The sequence below is a fragment of the Ruditapes philippinarum genome, unplaced genomic scaffold (genome assembly GCF_026571515.1).
Source record: "Ruditapes philippinarum isolate M1 unplaced genomic scaffold, ASM2657151v2 ctg1353_1_1_1_1, whole genome shotgun sequence".
NCBI classification, from domain to species: domain Eukaryota; kingdom Metazoa; phylum Mollusca; class Bivalvia; order Venerida; family Veneridae; genus Ruditapes; species Ruditapes philippinarum.
In genome coordinates, this window is record NW_026861730.1 from 330,812 (window position 1) to 347,729 (window position 16,918).

At 33.0% G+C, this 16,918-nt stretch overlaps 1 protein-coding gene across 1 annotated transcript; it reads right to left on the reverse strand.

Annotated features, from left to right (window-relative positions):
* Positions 1-3,734: 3,734 nt before the first annotated feature.
* LOC132716625 (uncharacterized) lies at positions 3,735-16,393 on the reverse strand. The gene is made up of 4 exons (XM_060699932.1): positions 16,315-16,393; positions 10,267-10,889; positions 9,625-9,783; positions 3,735-4,329 (listed from the first exon to the last, which is right to left on the reverse strand). The coding sequence occupies exons 2-4, from the start codon at positions 10,831-10,833 to the stop codon at positions 3,907-3,909; spliced, it is 1,149 nt and encodes a 382-aa protein (XP_060555915.1). The 5' UTR covers positions 10,834-10,889; positions 16,315-16,393; the 3' UTR covers positions 3,735-3,906.
* Between the last annotated feature and the right edge of the window lie 525 nt (positions 16,394-16,918).

A 16,918-nucleotide genomic window follows, 5' to 3' on the forward strand; every position in this document is an offset into this window, starting at 1 on the left:
TGTCAAAGTTCTGTATTTGCTTGTTCTTTCATCATTGTTTATCACAGGCATCAAAACACTTGATATTGTAGACAATAATTTAGGATTAATGCCACTAATAAAGACAAAGACTTTTGACATGTCTAGAATATTTTGTAAACAGTTGCACTCTTCAAAAATGATTTTCTGAACTTCATTTGTATTTTGAAAACTTATAAATATTGCTGAAAAGTATTCTTGCACTGTTTTATGTGAATATGATATTTTAGAACTTTCATTTATTAATGTTTTCACTTTACTTTCTGATAATATTCCTGAAAGACAGCTTAATTTCAAATCTTCTTGGTTAAGATATTTTCCAGCAACATTTTCATCAAAAACTAATGTGTGCTCCTTTTTCTCACTGAACAATGTATAAAAAGCTAGTTTCCCAATGGTCACCAGAAACGTGTAGTTACTACGGAAATGTTTATGTTTTCTGAAACATTCAGGGACATTACTAGGGGATGTTTCACATGATGAATGAAACTTTCCATGTAACTTTTCTGTTCTAAATAGAAGAAGCTGAATAATGCCTGTATATAATTCTACTGCAGAATTCCCCATTGGAATTTTTTCAATCCATACACATATAAGATAGAGTAACAAGAGAGGGGTTGATTCCACATCTTCAAGGTTATGGTCTCTAATGTCCTCTTCAAATCTACATACTTTATTTACCAGTTTATCATCTTCGATGTTGACATTCCATATTTTCATTACATTGAGCTTAAACTTCCTGGCACTTGCTTTGGTGAATTTAACTAGCTCTACTGTCCTGTCTATTGGACATATCCTCATGTTTGACACATCAACTTTCCATGGCCGAGTTGTTGTTAAGATTACACATTTGTCACGTGCATACCGATGTGGAATACTTTTAGGAAGTCTTGAACAATCGTTGTCCATTGAATGAGTCCATCTAATATAACAAGACATTTTTCTTTGGCCAAGATGTCTATCAAAAAACCTTTCGGCATTGTAGATGAGCAGCGAAGATTTTGTCCTATTTGTTGTTCGATCATATCGTCAATATTACAGACTTTAGTTGAATCTCTTAAAAACACAAGGAATACAAAATCAAAGTCAGATAAGACCTTTAACTCGTTTCCATTAAAACAGTCGTAGTATTTATCTCTATGATGAGCTTGACACCACGTTATGGTAAGGTATTTTGAAAATGCAGTTTTTCCAAAGCCAGCATCAGCGGCTAGATATATTTCTTTCAGATTATTCCTTCCAGATGAAAGTAGGTCTTGTAAAGACGTAACTTTAGTTTTTTCCTTCTGTCCGCCTGGTAAGTTTACTATAATGTTTATGTCTGGCATAACATAAAATCCAGCGAGGTGGGTATTGAAACCATCTGTGAGTGGTGAAAGAGGAACTGTTCTTTGAAAGGTCTTGTACCATGTGATAAGTTCACCTTTAAATTTTGAAATAAAGATAAAACACAAGCTATTAGATATTGATAACTTTAAATTCTAACGCTACTGAAAACAATATTAAAATAGCCATGTGTTTCTTTTTTGCGCATAATGATTTTAAAATACTTTCTTTTTCCATAGACATAAAACAAACACTAAATCGTCAATGAAAACGACTAAGATTTAACGCAAAATTATTCCCTAGAAAGTTCATTTCTATAACTCAGTAAAAACCGAGCCGTAACCGTCTGCATATGTTTCTAACAAAAAAAGCAGAAAATCTTCTTTGACAAGCAATATGTCATAAATATAAAAACATTATTTAACATACTTATTGTCTTACAAAATCTTACCGATTAATTTACAATTCTCCTTTTTGAAGTACTTTATGTATTAAAAATTAAGCAAAATTGATTATAATTTTTACTTTTGAAGCAACAGTTACTAATTTGAAATCACCAAGTGCCTGTAACAAACATTCAAATCTATAAATAGTACAACTCAATTTATGGAAGATTGTTACCGCATGATATTTTTTTTTCATTCGATGAAGGTGTACACTAGCAGAATGGTATCATGTTCATATATTTTCACAGTTTTTACCCTATATTTACAATATAATGGTCTTTCATTGTTAATAACTATAGGATATTAAGCCAATATATGTATTTCGCAAGTTTATTATTATAACAATATAAATATCTAGTTACTTAAAGGCACATTATGCCTCAGAAATGAATAAATTTTTACTTCTTTATAAATAGCTAACATGATTTTTATAATGTGTAATAATAATATCTGTCATATTTTGCGGTTCGGATCGGAATATCCGTCCCGAGGTGACCGCCAATTGGGTGGTAACGAGGCTTGCCGAGTTACCGCCCATGGGCGGTTGACCGAGGGACGGGCATTCCGATCCGAACCGCAAACATATGTCAGATGTTTTTTCTTGCATATTCTACCATATTCGATTAAATTTTAAATTTTATTCTAAGCTCTTGGCGTCGTTATTTTACACAATAAATCTCAGATGTGTTTTCCTATCTATATAAAGTTTCTCCTGGGACGGGGTCAATATTGAATCAAGGGACATGATTCACATCAGTTCTGTAAAGGTTGATACGGCCATGCTACATGCTAATATCTAAGCTCTAGACATTATAACTTTACACAATGAAACTTACACGTGTTTCCCTACGTATGTATAGATAAATCAAGTAATTTTCGGGAAAAGATGAAGTCTAAAGGTATAATTACATAGTTAATATTTCTGCTGAAACATTTTAATTTCTTTTTATCGGTTCAAAAGATACAGAGCGGACGCAAAATTGATACAACATGACTAAATGTGACCCTGATTTTGACCAAAACGTCAAACAGGAGCTCTGCAAATATTCTCAAAATGGTTAACAATTCTGATTAAAAAGAAGAGACAGACGGACGGAAAAAGTCAAGCTTAAAATTTTTATCCACTCTAAATAAATTCAGCTACTTTATAAAGTAGCTACCCATTATGGAATCTATCTTCTATCAGCAGATTGCCGACTTTTCGTGATCTTTCAAACAGCCAATCGCTGGCGACCTTTCACAATTTTGAAATCGATACGGTTTCAAATTTTAACCACTGAAAAACTAATACTAAGAAAGAAATTTTCACGATTTCGAGAACAAACATGGCTTTGTCCATATAGCCGTCAGGTAAACTGACAAAAAAGCGTGTCCATTAAAAATTGAGCCTATTTTTCTAGTTTGTTTGTTTCAAATTACTTCAAACAAATATCAATTGTTTTTTTTTTACTTCCACGGACAACGTTATTTTGAAACTTGTCTAATGCCTATCTGTGAAGGACTGTTTAATTGCATAGATGACAAAAAAAAAAACTTTCTCAGGACATCTGAATCACAATGAAGGCATAATTTGTACGGGGGCAATCTGATCAAGAAATTAGTACATCTAAATTTGAGTCCGTTTTAATGTATAGCACACATTTGGATCTAAATGTTTGACATTGACCTTTAAGCAACGAGACTGATTCTTGTGCGCGACACATATTATCATAAACCTCAACACTTTTCTGCAAAGAAATTTTCAAATCCATTTAGGAATGACAAAATTGTTGTTCGAAAACGAACGTCAGTGCATTTACCATTACAAATTTCCTTTAAAGTCAATGTGCGACCTTGACCTTTCGAGCAACAGACCAAGATATTGTGTGCAATACATTGCCTCATTAAGAAAAAACATTAAAATTGAATTATTTGAAATCAAACAATAAATGACAAAGTTATTGACTGGACACAAAGTTGGAATGGAAGGAAGGATGGAAGGACAGACGCTTAGTGTGTATATCAAAGGTAAAATAAGACTCCTGTACTTACTTTCTTTATTTTCAATGTACTGTTTCTCCTTGTCGTCCGCAATCCTTGTATAGAGTGTTTTTTCTAGAGTCTCTACAAAATTGGCTTAATCAATTTTCCCTTTATCTCCTTCATCTTTGATAGTTCCAACTGCTTTTTTACATTCTTCTGTTATTATCTTGCTTTGTGTTTTTACCTTTTCCTCAATGTCTTCTTTCTTTTGATGCATTATTTGGACTGAGTTTTCTGTAGCCTTTTCTATGTCTTTTATGCTTTTGTCAGTTTCGGTTTCAATTGTTTTTAAAGAATCATCAGTTTTAGTTTCTATCAGTTGCAATCCTGCATGAGTTTTTGAGTCCAAAGAACGAAGATCTTCTTGTTTTCTTTTAATCATTTCTTCTTTGATAATCTCAGATTGTCTTTTTTGGTCATCTTTTTCTACTATTATAGTGTCCCGAGTTGTTTTTGCAACATCATCTAGTACTTTCCTTACATCATCTTTTCCAATGATCAGGATGTCATTTTCTAACTATAATAAAACAAGTAATATTAAAATAAACATATGTCCCATTCCTTAATCTTTAATTAATAGTAAAATAAGTTTTCATTATGAAAGTCACGAAGAACCCGATTATGTAATGGTAAATGTTTATGAATAAGGCATAACAAAAACGTTGTTAGTTTCCGGTGTTCCGACCGACCCTATTTTTGGCCGCCGGCCCTAAACATATTTAGCCAAAACAAGCCGCATTTTTTTTTTGACTCAGAGAGCAGGTTTTTAGACAATTAGGGCGAAGAAGTTCCGAGTTTGCTTAGAAATCCGAAAACAAAGTCACCCTCATTTAAAATTAAATACCTGCGATAATTTCCCAAATGTAAAATTCATCCACGCTCCAGCTATTCAAACACAGTCCATATTTTATGTTTAAATATGTTTAAACGTATTTGCACTTGTCGGTAAAACTGGAAAACCAATGAAACGCGGTGACGCAATTAAGCGGATGTTGAAAGTTAACGTGCGACATCTTGATGTTGATAAAAAGAGTTAAATGCCGATTGAAAAATAAAAGACAATTAAAAATATATTAGTGGCGATAGGACAAATTAGGCTTTGCGCATAAATTTGTCGGTAAGTCTAGTTATCATGTTGTATATGTTGTTTCCAAAAGTGTGTCGCAAAAAATTTTGTTACATGTTTTGATGTTTACATTTTTTAATGTCAAATGCCAAAATAGCAAAGAAAATAATTAGTAAATAAGTTTTTGTGCCCCACTTAGTGGCGGGCATTTAGATTTACCCTTGTCTGTCCGTCCGCCCGTCCGTCCGCACTCACAGGACAGTAATTATGTGGCTAGAGGGACAATAGGTAACTGTTCTTTCTCTTTGATGTCATTCATTCTGTAATGCTTTTATGTGGCTATTTTCTTTTGTGTGGCTAAAAAGAACAATAGAGAGAACAATAGAGTAGCCACATAATTACTCTCCTTTTAAAACGTCCGTCCTTCCGTCCGTCCGTCCGTTCACTTTTGTGTCGCACGTAACTCAAAAAGTATTTGACCTTGAGTCATGAAACTTTACAGGAATGTTGATCAGCATGTGTACTTGTGCACCTGGGTATTTTCGTCTGGATATTTTTAGTATTTTCAGAGTTATTGCCCTTGACATAGTAAAATTTTGCAATTTTCAACTTGTGTCGCACGTAACTCAAAAAGTATTTGACCTAGAGTCATGAAACTTTACAGGAATGTTGATCAGCATGTGTTGTTGTGCATCAGGTATTTTCGTCTGGATTTATTTAGTATTTTTAGAGTTATTGCCCTTGACTTAGAAACTTTTTGCAATTTTCAACTTGTGTCGCAAGTTACTCAAAAAGGATTTGACATAGAGTCATTAAACCTTATGGGCAGGTTGCTCAGCATATTAAGATTTGCACCGGGGGTTTCGCTTGTAGATTTATCCAGTATGTGTAGAGTTATTTCCGTTGACTTAGTAAAAAGATTGACAGAACAGTGGCGCGGTGGGGGCACCCGTGTCCTATGGACACATTTCTAGTTTAACCTTAAAGTGGTTGTAGTTTGATATTATATGGAGACAATTATTTTTTCTATACAACTGTGTTATAGTTGAAAATAAATCAACGTCAACCTAATTAAGTTATCAACCAGGATTCCGTACACAAACTAGTACTAGTAACTTTTTTTAGAAAACATTAAAGTGATGAATTAGTTAATAGGATTTCAATTATTCCAGTAATTTTTTTTATTTCAGTACGTCGTCACCTCGATCACAAGTTTCACTATCTATGATAAAGATGATAGAGAAGAATAATGAGACTACCTGTAAGCATTTGGTTCATTCACAATATTTGTATTTTGCAGTTTATTGTTATAGCTTTTCATACTTATACGTACTTAATTATGCTTTATCAAAAAAATTGTAGATTATTATGGTCAGACTTGGAGGGTTTTACACAACCAGCCAGTTGGCTCTTATAGTTTGCAGAGCATAGGCCTTTAAGAATGGGGGCCTGTGTTTATTACCTACAAATTGTTCACTTATGAACTTGTCAAACAGTCACTTTTAAGAATTTCAATGGTTCCATCTTACCACATTATTGCAGCCATCGTCTGATATTAAGGAACATCAGTTTATGATGTTTTTAATGCCGAACCCTTCAAGGATTTTTTTTTGAAAATGACTCCTCTCATTTACTAAATACTTGGTACATTGTACTGCAATATGAACCCATGTTTAAAAATAAAAGCAACAATATTCAAATATTAGCAATATACTTGAATTGATTACATACCTTTGTCTATACGAGGATTGATCAAAAAGTTATCGGCCCGATGTACTAACGGTAGTCAGAGAACCCAACTAATGGTCTTACTTTTCCATATAATCGCCCTCTACATGCGCTTTACCCACCTGTGCTCAAACTTGTTTTACCCTTCAAAATGGAACTCTCTTATTTGGTCCTCAAAGAACTCATTGACCGCCTCCATGTCACCTTCATTGCTTCCAAAATGTCTACCACGAAACTTGGTTTTCAGTTCCGGAAAAGGGTAGATGTCAGAGTCCGGACAATATGGGGGATTGGAGAGAATTTCAAAGCCGCAATCATTTGCAGCAGCCGTCGCAACTTAGGATGTGTGAGCTGTCGCATTGTCGTGCAGGATCATCTAACGCATCGAGTCAGTTTTCCCCTCCTTTTACTCGCGATTTCTTGACACAGACTTCTCAATGCGTCTGCATAGGACGTAACGTTTTTCGACCTTGCTCAAGATAGTCAATCATGATTGTCCCTTGGCTATCCCAAAATATGGAAGCCATCATCTTCCCTGCTGATGGCACCCTCTTGAATTTCGTCGGAAGGGGTTAACCAGGGTACTTCCACTGCATGCTCTGGTTTTTAGATTCTGAATCGAAGTGATGGACCCATGATTCATCCTTAGTTACGATCCGGTGGATAAATCAGGTTCATCCTCATAGCGACACAAAAGATATCTTTAAATGTCAAGCCTTGTCCGTTTCTGGTTGTCAGTCAACTGTCTGGGGACCCACCTAGCGGATACCTTTGACATGCCATAGACATTAGTCAGAATTGCCTGAACTGAACTAAAGCGTATACCAACTTCCCTAGCAATATTTCGCAGGTCTTGCCTTCTGTCGCACATGCACATGTTAAGCAGGTTTATCGTTGATGGCCTATTTTGGCCGCCCAGGCCGCTCATCATCTCCAATGCTCTCCCTCTTAAATTCAGCAGCCCATTTTTTCACAGTGCTATAGGAAGGAAACTCCTTCCCAAGTGTATCCATAAAACCTTCAAGGATTTCCTTGGAGGACATCCCTTTCTTTCAGAAGTACTTAATGACGGATCTGAATTCAACTTTGTTCATTTGGTCTAAGTGACACACCCCTCTACTGATCAAAGTGTCTTTTATGCTACTTAATCTGTGTAAAACCGCGTGTAACTCGGTCAGTAATCTTCAATAAGATATTGGTATCGTCGTATTGAGTGTAAATGTTAGTATAGTGGCTAGATGTATATCGGGCAGAGAACTTTTTGATCATACCTGGTATATCACATTATAATGATTATAATGGTACTTGGATGTTTGTCCCTAATATTTTAATGGGATGTATATTAACATATATTGGTCGGGGAAAAAAAGATTTTTTGAAAGATTTGCCTACCTACCTACCTTATTTTTTTACCTTTTTTTATTAATAATTTGACAAAATATTCCTTATGACAAAACCGACATTTTTAGTTAGTCTGATACAACCGTTTGTGAAATTTACTTTATTTGCCATATGTTTGTTTCGGCTCCCCGACTAGGTTTTGGACACAGAAAAGAATACTTTTTGAAATGTCAAAGTCATGTCTCTGACCAAGTTCAAAGTGTGAAAATGTACAAAAGGCAATAACTCCAAAATTAAGCAAGGCAGAGTTAAGGTCTTTTTGCGCTGCACTCCTATTTAATGAGATCAATCTACCCATAAAACTCTTATAGTTTCATAGCTATGTTTCGGACAAGGTTCAAAATTTAAAAAAAATTGCCATGGCAATAACTCAAAAATAAGACAATAAGGCAATTATTCCAAAACAAATTACGCAAGGCAGAGTTACGGTTCTTGTATACTGCACATCTACGCAATGAGATCTATTTTCTTCAAAGGTTTCATGTTGATGCCTCTTGTTGTTTTAAAGTTATGTCCCGGACTAGAATAGCGAACGGACGGTCGGACGTTCGGGGAGCTTAAAAATCCATAATCAAATACTAACAATAGCAAATTTGACATTTACAGTCAATGTCATAATAAAAATAAAGGTCATATTTGAAACACTTAATACTAGTATTTCAGTTTTTCTATTAGTGTTCTTGTTCCCAAGTATAAATCAAAGTCGTAAATTATTTTTAAAAAGGCTAATTGTTGCAAAATACACTAATTTGACATTTAGTATCAAATTAAATTATAGGTTAGTGTCAATTTCAATGAAATCTTATATGCCTTGACCCACGGTTTTTTGTACCAAAGTTTTAATACAATAGCTTATTAATAAAACTTACCAAGCCAATTATAGCAATTGAATTGGAAATACAATATTTGGTCTTCATTTGTAACTGTCATTTACATGTCAATGTCATGTTGGGTTTAATTTATTTTAAAACATTCTCCTTAAGGTAGATGCGCTCAAGTATTTATAAATATCAAAGTATTACCAATAATTAAAAAAATCAAGCAAAATACAATAGTTTGATATTCAAGATCAATGCCATTGATAAGAAAATGTCAAAATTAATTCAATTTTTTAAAGGTCTTATCCCAAGGATCGTTGTGTCTAAATGTGAAAACAATGCATTTATAAATGATAACTTTATAGCAAATAATAGAAACAAAAACAAGCAAAATTCTACATTTTGACCTTCAAAGTCAAGGTCATAAATGTATGAAGGTTATCATCAATTTGGTCTTCATAAAGGTCTTATCAACATTTCTATTACTACTTATACTATGATCAGCATTAAAGTTTTCGAACGGAAAACACAACGGCAACAAAAACACGACTGTAGCAATAATGGCTTTTTTTCTCCGAAAACGTCAAGCTAAAAATGTGAAAATATGATGGCACATAATCCTAGTACAAAATGAATCATCACTTTCAGCAACATAATATACTTAGTGTTCAATTTGATATCATTTGTGCGTAAGGTATTATTTGTATCAGTATACCAAAGTTGTGCATTCATAAAATTATTAAGCATCTATTTTAAACTACAACTTGTTTTGTTAACTAAAAAAGTGTTGCTTATTTACATCTAACAGCTTCTGCTTGGCATCTTGTGCGTGCGTGTCTGTAGCTAAATATCCGGCATCAGAAAGAACATGTTGAAATACTATGAAGTATGGATGCAGGTCTATATCCTCTACCTCTAAAGTTGGCGAATGCCTCAAAATTCTACCAATTTCTCTTGCCTGGTAAAGGAAAAACATTTTTTAAAAAATCAACAATAATTCTGATTAACAAAATTCGATTCGATTAACAAAAAAGAAGTAATAAGCTCGGTTATCTTTGGATGATAATACATGGTTAGCTTACTCATCTCTCTTATGATATTGGATATATATGAAACTGTAAAGATAGTATAGGGGCATCCGCGACCGAGTGGTTCCGACTGGGACTTTGGATTCTTTCATGCAAGGACTACTCAATTGCACAGTCCTATCTGCCATAATACAAGGAAGGGCGCCTGAGGTGTTCCATTTCTAGTAAATCTGTCAAGTCACCATATGAGTAATTATGACCTATACTGGTTGGAACAAAAACCGATAGAGTTGATACAGAACTTGTCAGAATTGTATACCTACAAGCAATCTGATTGACATTTTGTCAAGTTTATCACATAGCGGTAGTCTTATGACTACTTCTTTCAACAACTGTATTAAAAATTTGTTTACCTGCTCAAAAATGTTGTTCTTGTTGCCTAGGTTTTCATGTACTTTCAACTGAAAGTTTTTGTTGTTAATGATAACACTTATGATGCCATTAAAGTCTGTTTCTTCTGCACAAGCTACATCTTTATATCCATCAGGGGGCATGAAACATTTAGCTATTCCCCAGGAATTGCTGCACCACTGGGTAGCATCAGTGTTTTTGAACGACGGACCATAGTACCTATGTACATTCTGTATCTTAGTTGTGAAATTATGGCATATCTTGTTAGGGCAGCCGGCAGGATTATACCTTGTTGCAGCATTTCGATGATAACTGCATTTTCCACGACCAACATTACATATTCTATTTGTGGGACATTTAATAACATTTTCTGTACCGCAATTTGAACACAAAGTTCCACTTATCAATCCATTGTTGTAACAAATACCATCTAAACATTCCAGCCGGAATTTTTGAACTTCGTGACATACAAAAGGTTCTAGTCCATCTTTAGTAAATAACACTGCTAACTGAGCCTTAACCCAATTGTTATATTTCCTCTCTGAAAGTTTTGGGCTATATGAAGCCATTGTTAACTTCGTCTTATTGAGATAACATTATCCCATTGTTGAATGTCAATCTTAATCTGGAAAAAAACAATAGCTGGCGTTCATGTGTTATCTACAAATTAACCTTTGAAATGATGTTTATTATCTTAAAAGAGATGTTCACGTTTTATTTAAAAATAGTTTAAAGTAACTACATTACGAGTAAGAAGTTAAAACTCATAACCACATTGATCATTTGATCTTGACGGTCCAGATTATTTTAAATTCATTGTCTTATTAGAATTATTCATGATGAATCAAATATGGCGTTAATCTAATCCGTAAATGATAAACCAGGTTATGACATTATTTAAACTATACTATAAATAATTTGACATTAACAGTCAGGATATAATTAAAAGATCAAGTCATATTTTTTTTTTTTTATTATGTTTTTTTTTAGTTAAAAAAAAGTTTTTTTGTTTGTTAGGGTATAAAAAAAAAATTCGGGGGGTTTAAATTAATAATTAAGTTTACCCCCCAAATTTTCCAAAAAATTTAAAAAATACCCCCTTTGGAAAAAAAAGGGGTCAAGGTTTTTTAAGAGTTTAAAAACATTTTTAAATTAATAAATGATTCTGATTTTTAAAAAACTTTATTTTTTTTGGGCCCAGCATATTTTTTAAATTAATTAAGTTAAATTAAAAAATTTGCCCTTTGCTTCCCAAAGGAAATTAAATGGTTGAGGTTTTTAAATTTAAAAACTTTCATCATTTTAAATTGTTTTTTGACCAAAAATTTGAAAATAAAAATTTTCTGTAAAAAATTATTGAATAAAAAAAAAAATTGAAATTTTTAAGAAAAAAACACGAGCATTTGACTTTGATGATTAACGTTAAACAAAAAATCAAGGTCATTCTTTAAAAAAGAAGAGCCACCATCGGCGGGGGCAACGCATGGCCATTTTACTTTTTCAAAATGCAAACAAAAAACTGTTGCAATAAATTTTTAAAAAGAAAAAACAAGGAAAAAATTGTTGTGTTTTTCCTCATAATTTTATTAGGTCTGTCACATTTGTTGTGTTGTCCGAATACGAACCCTTTCCATAAATAAAATACAATCAAAATCCAAGCATAAGACGGTCAATTTTATTTAAAGGTCACGAACTTTTTGTTATAAGGAAAATAAATAACCCTTCCCGGCCAGTTTGTACCCAGTGCGTTTATTTAAAAAAAACTTTGTAGACACACATTTGAAGATGTTTCATGCTTAATATCTAATCTCTAGCTCTTTGGGTTTTTTTAAAAGAAGACTTTTTCTTGTTTTTACTATATACATACAAGGAAAATCAATGATCCCCCCTGGGGCGGGGCCAATTTTTAAAAGAAGGTTTTTTAACTTATTTAATATATATGATAAGGATAACTGATGACCCCCGGGCGGGGTCAATTTTGACCCCATGGCTTTATTGATAAATCGCTATAGACACTCACTTTGACATGTTTCATGCCAACTATCTAAGCTATAGCTGTTTGTTTTTTTTAATTAAATGTTTTCTGAGTTCTGCATGGAATTAAATTGTTTGAATAATTTTTAAAGGTGACCACCCAAGAAAAATTGTCTGTGAAGTTTCGATTGGCTCAGCGGGTTATGAGAAGATATTGTTTAAAGTAAAAGTTTACGAGACGGACGACGGACACTGGACGAAAAAGCGATCACAAAAGCTTGTCTTGTCATTTTGTGACAGATGACAGCTAAAACAAGAAAATTTCATTTATTTTACCTTGAAAGTCAGGGTCAATTTTATATAAAGATCATCAATATGTTTGTTTGGAGGCAAGCCTTGTTTTGTCCAAGTTTAAATCAAATCGGTAAATAAATAAAAAAAATTATGAAAAATTTAAAAAAATTTTAAATAATTTTACCTTAAACAGTAATTCTTTTAAAAGCTAAAGGGCAATGTTGTTCAACCCAAGAGGGCCCCTATTTTGTTTATCTGAAAAAAAGGGTTTAAAAAGGTAAAAATGTTTTTTTGGTAAAAAGTATAAAAATTTAATCCTTTTATTAAAAACCCAAGAAAAACGTCAACTATAACTAAAATCAGTGGAAAATTCAATACTTTTACCTTCAATGTCAAGGTCATAAAGGGGCCAAGGTAAATTTGGGGTTAGATAACAAAAAAAGGCTTTTACCCTTTTTAAAAATGTTATGTGTTTAATACAAAATAAAGGGCCATTTAAAAATAACAAATTTATAGCCAGTTAAAAGAAAAAAATTAAAAAATTTTCTAATTTGACCAATCAATGTCAAAGGGTTTATTTATAAATTTTAAAGGTTTATGGCTCTTTGTTTAAAATTTTAAGGTCTATCCTGAGAAATATTATGTTTTAAAAAATCCCTGATCAGGAAAAAAAAAAGTTTTTTAAAACGGCAAATGCAAAAGGGCAACCAAACCCCCTTTACTTTTTAACCCAAAACCCTTTTTTTTGCTCACCAAAGGAAACACAATTAGTATTAAAATGGGATTTCCCCCGGCCCTCCCCTCGTCATCCGTCAAAAAATTGTCTTCCTCTCTGAAACTGCGGGGCAGATTTCTTCAAATTTGGTCTGTAGCATCCTTGTGACAGTCACAGTTGAATTGCTCATGTCATTTCAAGTGGCCCATTTTAGGGGTAAAGAGAGCTAAAAATAGAAAAGCCTTTAAACATCTTCTACTACAGAACTAATTGATGGATGATCACCAAACTTTGTCTGTAGCATTCTTGGGTAGTTTTTTTTTATCAAGTTTGCCCATATTAATTTGATTGGCCCCTTTTAGGGGTCTTTAGAACTAAAAATAGAAAAACCTTTAAACATCTGCTTCTAAAGAACTAATGGATGGATGATCACCAAACACATTGGTGTTGCCTTTGATAAGTGTACGAAACCAATCATGTCGGCTGTGCTCAGAAATCATTATTTTGTATGGATAGTTCTAACTTGAAAATTCCAACTTTTGCAATAATTTTGAAAAATCATTGCCTAATTATTGTAGCTTTTCCGGCAAATGTGCAAATATTCGAATTGTCAATATCATTCCTTTACAAACACGAAAACACATAAAGCATATGCATTGCTTATAACATTAATAAATTGTAATATATACAATGTTTGGAGGTCAGAAGGATTTTTCAGCAGAAAGGATTATTATGTTCAATATTCAATATTTTGTGCTTGCACGTTTAAGTTTCAAATAAGATTTTCATCAATACATATATAAGAGTTTGTGTGTATCTGTATTAATATACAATACACGCTATCAAAAGTAACACTTATGCAATTAACAATTTAACTACAAAACTATTTTCATAATTTTATTTAGACATAATTCCTTAAATTCAAACAAACGAAAGGGCTTTATGTGAATGTTATGTACATCACAACGTCAGTAAGTTAAATCCAAGAAAGTAAGTGGTTGGTTATTTAAACGTTTTAGACAATGCATTTATGCAAGTTTCATTGTTCCGATGGAAATGCGTCTATAATTTCAACATGACTTTACCACAGACAAAATGCTAGTACATGATGATACAAGTAAAATAGTTTTTGCTTTTAATAAATCATTGCTTTTAAAAGCAAAAAAAAAGTTTTCAATAATAGAATATTAATCGAACGTAATCTAAATGCGATTCATGAGAACATTAAATGACAGGCTTGTAATCGGTTAAATTACGTTTATATTTAATCAAAACTGACCTTGATAACTGATTTTTTGGTAAAATGATATTGATAACAATTGATAACGGTTTCTGATAACTATTACATCATTCCTAAACCTAACCGAGATCGGTCCAGAGCAAATGATTTAAATGAATACCATAAACATTATTTCACACAATTCCGTCGTTCAAATCTTTCATATAAGTGAATTTCATTTGCCGGAATGATGCCTAAAGTTAATCTGTATCAAAACAAATAACACATGATAGCTAATTTGTGCCATACGTGTTTTTGCCCTCGACCCCGCTAAAAGCGAGAAGTCGAGGATTAACAAGTTAGAATGGCGGGAGCGAGCACTCGCTAATAAGCGGGTGCGCGGGGCGAAGCGATATTTAAGAAATAAAAGGACGGGGCACGGAGCAAAAAAAACCCAATTTTGCGGAGGCGCAAAGGGGTAAATTTTTGGGGTTTTCGTTTCCCCGCCCCAGTCAAAAATCCTTTTCGCCCCCGTTTTGGGGAACTTTAATTATTAAAAAGCGCCCCCCCCAAAAATTTAAAAAATTTTCGGGTTTGCGCCACCACAATTTTTATTTAAATTTAAAAATTTTCGACTTTTCGCTTTGGGGGGGTTTAAAGGGGGAAACACGTGCCCGATAAGCGGGGGGAAGTTTTAATTTTTTTAAAATTTCCCCCCCCGCGCCTCCCTTTAATTTTGGGGTGGGGTTTTTTTTTGCCCCTTGGGGCCAAGACTTTAAATTAAAACAAATACCTTTAACTGGTTGCAACTAGATCCGTTTGTTGTGGTAAAACAGATGTTCGCTAGTATTTTTGTTATCATGCATTCGATTGCTGCACAATATATCACAAAATTATGTCTATAAAAAGAGACAAAAAAAAGAAAAACATGTATCGGTAATCCGGTGTCGCGTTATAATCACACATGTGTAATATAACCACGGATTATACATGTAACTTCATAAAGCTGAGCTACTCGGAGCATGTTCACTGGTGTGATAAAGGTTGTTTGCATCTGTATCAAGTGAAGATAACAACCGTTAGGTCACAGATATCTTGTGAAAATCTTACTTTTGTGCATATTAAAATTTTGATAATTGTAAACAAATATGTTGATGATTTTAAGACTCATTTTGTGTGGGAGAGTAGCTTTAAAAATTAGATATATCTACTGTGTGTATAAATTAGTAAAAAGATATGTCAACTGTGGATATTAATTTACTAATTTATATACACAGTAAATATACTACCTATTTTTTTAAATTACGTTTTGTCGGCAGATTTTTCATGAATTGATAGTGTTTGTTATCGATAAAGTTTATAAAAATCACTGCGGGTAGACGGTCACAAAGGGTAGTCGATAAAAAAACTGTTTTACCATCAAGTGAATTTCAAACATTCCGTTATTGGTCTCGAACTCGTAGAGTTTTCCAATTACACCAACGCGGAAACAACAAAAATAGTAACTCTGTAAGATTAATATCAACTTTGCTAGTCCATTTTATTGTTTACATAAATACATTCTGATTTTATAATCTAACTCTGCCTTTTTTACAATGGACACTTCTATTCGCGGTGACACAAAAATGTTACCGTAAATGATCGCCATGTGATCACCGGTCTTGTTCCATCATTAATTAACAAAATATACCTTAATTACCTGTCTTTAATAAACGTGTTTATATGAAGACATACATGATGTATATGAGACCCTGTATCTACACAGAAGATAACGCCTTGTCGTATAACGATTTCACAGCTCTACGTGTACTCGTCCAATATAATTCAGTACTGTTAATATGTACATACCAATTGTGGATCAGGTCCAGTTATATACTAGCAACAATTCACATCGACTCAATCATCTGGCTCTACAGTGCTCATTACTGAAAATGGTTAAATAACACGTGATGGTTAAACATAGTACCAATTGGAGATCTATTCGATTGAACTATAGATGTCTCTAAATCAGTGAATATAAATTGTAATATACGCGAATTTTTGATAACTTTAAATTAATTTGTAGACTGCTTTGTATATTTCACTGAACTCTCCAAATAATAAAAGACCTCTTAAAATATTTAAATATGTGCAGACTAAGCATTGTTTAACATTGATTTTCAAAATAATTATCTGAAATTTTTCACCACGCTCAAATGGCATTAGAGAGCTCTTTCAAGGAATCTATTAATTATTTTGTAGCGCGCCCTATAAAACAATTACAAAGGTCGTCAAATTAAAGACCTCTTCAATTTAAATAAAGATTTCTTAACAAACAGCTGAAATATACCAAAATTTTGATATCTTAATATTAAATTGTAGGGGTGTTATATTCATGTATTGTGTGATTTAAATCAATTTTTGATCAATATGAATTAGAGGGATATTATTTAAAGACCTCTCTATTGCATTT